Source organism: Nicotiana sylvestris, chromosome 7 (genome assembly GCF_000393655.2).
Source record: "Nicotiana sylvestris chromosome 7, ASM39365v2, whole genome shotgun sequence".
Lineage (NCBI taxonomy): Eukaryota > Viridiplantae > Streptophyta > Magnoliopsida > Solanales > Solanaceae > Nicotiana > Nicotiana sylvestris.
The window spans coordinates 67,158,052-67,165,931 of record NC_091063.1 but is presented as its reverse complement, the minus strand read 5'-3'; the positions used below and the strand labels follow the sequence as shown (position 1 = coordinate 67,165,931).

At 34.1% G+C, this 7,880-nt stretch overlaps 1 protein-coding gene across 1 annotated transcript; it reads right to left on the bottom strand.

Annotated features, from left to right (window-relative positions):
• Nucleotides 1-3,275: 3,275 nt before the first annotated feature.
• LOC104224121 (probable 2' cyclic ADP-D-ribose synthase BdTIR) lies at nucleotides 3,276-4,629 on the bottom strand. The gene is made up of 2 exons (XM_009775704.1): nucleotides 4,130-4,629; nucleotides 3,276-3,450 (listed from the first exon to the last, which is right to left on the bottom strand). The coding sequence occupies exons 1-2, from the start codon at nucleotides 4,627-4,629 to the stop codon at nucleotides 3,345-3,347; spliced, it is 606 nt and encodes a 201-aa protein (XP_009774006.1). The 3' UTR covers nucleotides 3,276-3,344.
• Between the last annotated feature and the right edge of the window lie 3,251 nt (nucleotides 4,630-7,880).

The window sequence follows — 7,880 nt, the reverse complement described above, 5'->3', positions numbered from 1 at the left end:
CAACTCTTCATTTTCGTATTCATGCTTCGTATTTCGGTTTACAATAACCAGCGTGTCAGTTGTGTACCTGACATTGGAAGCAAAAGAAAAGGGAGATCAACAGAAATTCAGTAGCATACAACAACAACAACCCCAGCAACCAGTAACAACCAGCAACGAGAAACTTAGTGACAGATTTTAAAATCAAGACAAAAATCCAGAAACAACAACAACAACCAACGGACAGAAGCAAAGAGAATCTTTTCAGATTTTTGAAAGTCTAATTAGTGTTTAACCCTTAATTTCTCAATTCGTATATCAGAATATTTGGATTGTATATCAGGTGTATATTCTTCTTCTTTTGAATTTCCAGAATGTTTTTCTTTTTATTTTCTAAAGTCTTAGTATTTTTTTTCCGAATTTCCTCTCTTAAAATTTTCTTCTCCCCCCTAAAATCTGATTCAAGTCCCTCTATTTATTTTCCATCCCAAACACTTAAATCAATTAATAAAACCACCATTTTCTCCTACCAAACCCATTATCTTCTCACTCATCCCCCACTACATTAAACAAGTATATCAATCCAACCCATTATATCTTGTCCCCCATGCCTACCATAAACAAATACCATATTCTTCTCCACTACATTTTGTCTTGTCCCCCATTTATATTAAACAACTATATCAAAACCCACCCCATTACATTTTGTTCCCCATGCTTAATTACTTTAATATTATCTTAATTTTAATGGAAAGAACATTTAAAATAAATAATTATTCAGAAATTAAATTCCAAAAATGCCCCTCTGCCCTTACTGAAATTACAAAACTACCCCTGAACGTACTGCAAATTACCAAACTACCCCCATCAGCTATAACAAATCAATTAATCAAACTCAACCAAAATATAGCCAATATGACCAATTTCTACACAAATTCAAACAACAAATCATATGAACACGGATGAACAACACAACAACAATATCACATGAACACAAATTGAACAACAAAGAACAACTAAAATTTTGATTGAACAATATTTTTAGCAACAAACAAACCTATTTTCAGATTCAACAACAACAACAACAAGCTTTATTCAAACTTCGAATTAAACTTAAACAAAACAAATAAACATATTCAAATCACTAATATTCAAATAATCAATAAAATCAAATCCAACAAAATTATAACAAAGATACATGATCCAAAAATTAAAACCAAAATATAACTTCACATTAAATTACTAAATTAAAAGCGAACTTCAATCAAAGATGAACATGAATTAAATCTATTTTTAAACAACAAAACATGACGGATTCACATGATTTAAACAATGTTAACAATTTCTGAAAATACATAAAACACATGAAACAAATTGAAGAAATAATTAATTTAAACTTCAATTTGAATCTAACAAACATTAAACTAACAATTCCTTTTTTACAAAAATGAATAAAATTAACATGAAATAAACATGAAAAACAACTAATTAATTTCCCATTTGAATCTGAAAATTAAATTAACAAAACACATGAACAAACTAAAAATTAATTCAAACGATAGACATGAACAAAACAAGGATCGAACATTTATCGATTTTTACTTCGAGAAATATAAAAACGAAATATGGACAAAAATAAACTCAAAACCAACTAACCGGAGATGAATCAACAACGAACTCGATTGTAAACAAATCTGTCCGGGCCTCGACTCAACGAAAGACCTTCAAACTTTGACGAGACGAAGAAGATGAAGCAACACAACTGGGCTTCTTTGGCCATAGAAGAAGCAACAAGAAAACAGAAGCGTGAAGGCGACGCGGCAAGCCGAAGCAGAAACGTGAGCAGCAGCAAAAGGGTGAAGCAGCCACGACAACGAGCGGAGCTACAGCGGTGACACGACATTGGCTGTGTAGTTGTCCAGGAGCTGAAGCATCGCCATGGCAATCACTGAAGCAGCAGACGATGAAGAGAAAAGGATGCAGCAGCAGTAAAGCAAACGACGCAACATGACGAGGAAGATGAAGCAGAAACAGTGAACGTGCGGGGCTGTTGGAGGTCGACGAACCATTCGCCGTCGATGACTGGATGTAGCAGCTGGTCGTTTGGACTTGTGGTTGAAGGCAGCCATGGACGTCGAGCTCAAACTCGAGCTTGACGTCGAACGACGAAGATGAAGCCGCGATGGTGGTCGCTTGGTCGAAGACGGAGGCAGCGGGCAGTCCATGGCTGTGTGATGAAGAGGAGGGTAGCCATTGATGGGGAGGTTGGTGTTTGGAGAAGAAGAAGCAAATGAGAGAGGGGGGGCAGATACCTTAGCTTTTTTTTAGGTTTTTTTTTTTTTTTGTGTTGTTTTATGAAATGTAAGATAATAGGGGTGTTGTGTTATGAACTGGGTCGACCCGGTTTGAAATGGACTGGGTCATGAGGAAGGTTGGGCCATTTTTTGGGCCTGTAGCTTGAATTTGAAGAAGAGGCCCAATTCCGATTTTTTTACATTTTTGTTTTCTTTTCTTCTTTTATTTTTCTAAAACTAAATTATAAAAATACTTAAATTATTATTGAGAACTAAATTAAGTTATAAAAGCGCAAATTAACTCCCAATAACAATTAACGCACAATTAAGTAATAATTAAGCATAAAATTGTATATTTGGACATTAAATGCTAAAAATGCAAACGATGCCTATTTTTGTAATTTTTATTTTTTGTAAAACAAATTTAATTACTAACAATTGTAGAATTAAATCCTACATGCAAAATGCGACATATTTTTGTATTTTTATTAATTTAACAAATAAACATGCACAGACAAACACAAATAATTATCTAAAAATATCACAAAATTGCACACCAAGGAAAATCATTTTATTTTTGAATTTTTTGGGAGTAATTCTCATATAGGGCAAAAATCACGTGCTTACAAGGGGAAAATAGAGAAGGAGGTTTTACAAATGCAGAAAATAAAATCGTATCTTGAACTAATACAAGAAAGAGGAAAATGACATAAAGAAACAACGAAAACATTAAAGGAATTTTATCGGATTAACTTTACACTTGAACAAACTTGATAACAATAAATAAATTTTTACAGAGTTAATTCAGCCTCCCTGTCACATAATGCCAACGGACACTATATATACTACATATGCTGGACATGTTACACCAAAAATATCTCTGCTTGTTAATTATATTACAAATAACAAGGGTGAGTAAATCACTAAAATCCATTGCTAGAACACGAAATTGATTACTTATTCGAAACCAGAATTACATGTTAGTTTATTTGTTTTCCGTGTGTGGACATGGTATTGTTATGGAATAGTCATGATCTTTATTGTCATTGTATCACGAAATTAAGACATCTATCAGAAAACGATATGAGTAGTCTGATTTCTGGTTTGCTCGTCCTCAATCTCTATCAAGCTCTCAATGACAACATCAGCAGCTTTTGTCACTACATCCGACCAATTCCTACAAACAAGTTAAATGGTCCAAATGTAAGAGGGAGATGAAAAGAAATTAATTACTACGTACATACTCAATATGAATACAAGACACCAAGATACATACTTAACTCTCCTTAAATGATTAATATATTTCGTAAAATAGTTTAAGATGCCACCTATATATACATCTTAGCATGGTATAAAATTTAAGACTTTAAGTTATGTGGGTTCACGGTATTAACAATAATGCCACTTATCATGTAATCGCTAGTAGTAATCAGTGGCGAAGCCAGAAATTTCATTTAGGGTGTTCAAACTTGAAATAAGTAAAAAAAAATCAGATAAAGGATATTCAATATATGTTATATACCATTAAAATCTAATATTTTATTTATATATACAGTGTAATTTTTCGACGAAGGGTGATCAGTTGACCACCCTTAACTCTATGTACCTTCGCCACTGGTAGTAATAGATCATGATTTCTATGATAGCATTAGTTGGTAGCCTAGCAAAAATGATAACTAACATGTAACTATGACATGCAAGTTATAATATATTGATAGCGTAAAAATCTAGACACCACCAAAATATATATATATATATATATATATATATATATATATATATATATATATATATATATATATATATATATATAATAACTTAAAATCAAAATATGATATATCATTGCTATAACGTACCCTTTGATAGAGTCGAAATCAAGTCCAACGGTTAGTTTAGCCTCTTCAAGAGCCAAATTAAATCTCACAATTTCTTCGGGTCGAAGTGGAAGATTTGGCTTGTTCACCGCACGAAGCTCAGAAGGCTTAACATCACAAAATATGGGAATCACCTTCTTTTTTGATTCGACAAAGAGAGCCAATTCGTGAAGGCAAAAGTAAGAATCACAATAACGTGGAGAAAACACAGCAACTCCAACTTTGCATTCTTTTATGGCACTGTCAATTTTCTCAAACAATTTATCACCTGGCTTCATGTTCTTGTTGTCTAAAAATGATCCAATCCTTAAACGTGTAAGATGATCATATAGCAATGAAGCTATCGTTCTCTTTGTGTCATTTCCTCTGTGGTTAATGAAAACATCACATGGTAATTGTGATCTAATCACTTTTTTGGTGATTTGGTTTCTGCTTATTTGAACTTGGCGTTGCAATAAGTTCCCAACTAGTGCACGCTGCATTTTGTTTTCTTATATTTTGAACACTCTTCTGAATTTTGAAATTAACCCTAATTAGTTTTTTTTTTCTTTTGGCTGTTTTGTTATGTTTTACTAAATTTGTGTTTCCTTTTGCTAGTTATATAGGTTTCTGTAGGTTTACAAAATGGGCTACTTTTCCATTTTTCTTTTTTAAGGAAGTTGTGTGAATATAGAATTTTGGAGTTTACCACTAGTAATAATATATTGTATTTTTGAAAGAGAAAGGAGAATTCCTAGGGAAGGAATGTTGAACTTGAACTTCACTTTGGGTCTTAGGGATATAACCGTGTGATTTGACAGGTGACAATAAAAGACAAAAGAAGGCAAAGAAATTTAGAAAACTTCGAATTTTTTGACCTCGATCTTCAAGTTCTTCGTTCTTGTCCTTACTAGTACTTGAAATTCAAGGAATTTCTTTGGACCTTCAAATACGTTTAATAGATTCTTGTCTCCTTTAACGTGCAATTTAAACAATATGAAAAAATTTAGAAGTTAATATTACCACAAATTATTAAACTTACCAATTACCAAAAAGTTAATCTAAAATTTAGCTGAAAAGTTCGCGAAGTGAATACACTAGAAGTATTAACATTCATTTTTATGTGAAAGGTGAGGTATTATTTGAAGATTTCCTAGAGATACATTTCTTTATAACTCTGGAGTAAAGAGAGTAAGAGTAGATACTTTTTTTGCATAACTTATTTCATAGAATATTAAGTTGTCTTTAATCTCAATTACCATAATATCAGGTGTTTTGCCTTTTGTATTACGAAGAAAACAATATTGCAAAATCTGAAGTGTGATTTGGGTTTTGGAATACAGACAAAATTTGAACAAGTCCTCCCATTGCACAAACTCTGGGAATTAAAATAAAAAAATTACTGGAATTTGTGTTTTGAATGTATTGAAATACAAATAAAATAATATGATAAATGAATTTACAAGTATTCTTCTAAATAGTTTTTAAGTACTACGAACTTATAATTTATAACTTACAAGGTATATGATCTATGTTAATCATAATGCAGTTAATACTGAAATACACGTTTAAGTTCATTTTGGGATATTTATGGAAAACCAATGTTTACTACAAGCAACCTTGAGACTCGTCCTTTGCGATTAAAGCTCTTAACGGGTGATCAACAATTAATGGTGCCCTGTAGATGGGATAAATTTTGCCCAATCATGTTTTAGTCTTTTTACTTTTCGAGCTCTCCTAAATTGAATATTAATCACTAATGCTCCTCTCATATATTAACTTACACAAATGACTGACCAAATTTGCTATCTATCTTTTTTAGTCAATGTACATAAACTATATACTAGTTATACACAAATTATATATATATATATATATATATATATATATATTATATTCGCTGGCTATTTTTATTTAACCGATTGAGTGGGCAACCGTTTAGGTTTAAATTCAGGGACCGATCCCAAAATATTTTGAGGTCTTTCTTTATGGCTATGAAATCACTTTGATTGTAAAGCAAGTTGTTGATGCCAATTAAATGAGCACGCGTATTTTTCTTAAAATAATTCAGGTAACTATATTGTTAGGTTTGGGGACGACTATCTATAGACAAAAGAAATGCGAAGAATTAGGATAAATAACAGTAGATACAAGGAGACGTGTGGCAGCGGGAGATGATAGTTAATAAGAGATCAACGGCCTAGATGTGTGACGGCCCAAAAGGGGTCATCACCTGTTCTAATTAAAAATCTGTGTCTCCGAGGCCCTGAAAACCTCATTTAGAGTCTCCTCGATTTGTGTGCGCAGTCTGGGCGCATAGACGGAAAGTTTAAATGTGAAATCTTGTAAAAATTGCTAAGTTTTGACCTCGAAATGAATAGGTTTGACTCCGGTCAACATTTTAGGAAAACGGACCCGGACCCGTGATTTGACGGTCCCGGAAGGTCCGTAGGAAAATATGGGACGTGGGTATGCCCGGAATTGAATTCCGAGGTCCCATGCCCGAGTTATGAATTTTTAAGTGAAATTATTTTCTGAAAATATTTAAAGAAAAATTGAAATGAAAACTGATGTGAAAATAATGGTATCGGGCCCGTATTTTGGTTTCGGCGCCCGGTACAGGCTTTATATAAGTTTTGAATCACTCCTGTAAAGTTTGGTAAAAAACGGACGTCGTTTGACGTGATCCGGACCCAAATTGGGAAATATTGATGTTTAAAAAGGAAATCTGAGAAATTTCATGGGTCTTGAGACTCAATTCGATGTTCATGATATTATATTGGTAATGTGATCACACGATTATTTTCGTAGGGTGTTTTTGAGGGAGTGTGCATACTTGGTTTAGAGTTTTGAGGGCTCGGGTGAGTTTCGAGTAGGTTCCGTGATGCCTTAGACTTAAAAAGATCAGATGTTGCAGGTTCAGAAAAAATATTGCAGGCCTCTCAACCCTCTGGCGTGGCCCGCGAGGAAACGCGTGCGGCCGCGGTCACCTTTGCGCGGTCCGCGGTGGGTGCTGCGCGGCCGCGGTCGGCTTTGCTCTGTCCGCGCGTGGCATAGATCCGCAGGCCTTCAGGAAGCCTGCGCGGCCGCGGTCCGCAGTGGGAGCTTCAGAGGGGTATAAATACACGTGAATTTCAGTTATTATACACTTTTCAAAACCCCAAAACATAAGAGGCGATTTTCCAAACAACTTTTCTTCTCCGAAACGATTGGTAAGTGATTTCTAACTTATTTTCTTCACTTCTTAACATCTTTTAATATGATTTCAACTTCAAATCAAAGATTTTTATGGGGAAATTGGGTGATTTGGGTAGAACCTAGGATTTTCTAATATTGGGGATTTGGACCTCGATTTGAAGTCCGATTTCAAAACAAACCATATATTTAAACTTGTGGGGGAATAGGTAATCGAGTTTTGGTCCGAACATCGAGTTTCGACCAAGTGGGCCCGGGGGTGATTTTTTGACTTTTTGGGTAAAACTTTGGAAAACTCATTTTCATGCATTGGGGTTGATTCATTTAGCATTTATTAATGTGATTAAGTAATTTATGACTAGATTCAAACGAATTGGTGGTGGAATCAAGAGGTAAAGCTATAATTGAGACTTGAGTGGTGTTCAAGGCATCGAGGTAAGTGTTTGGTTTAACCCTAGCTTGAGGGATTAGGAGTTGAGTCATATTTGCTACTTGCTTCTTGTTGAGTACGACGTATAGGCATGGTGACGAGTATCTAAACGTTGGTGTCAAGCATGAC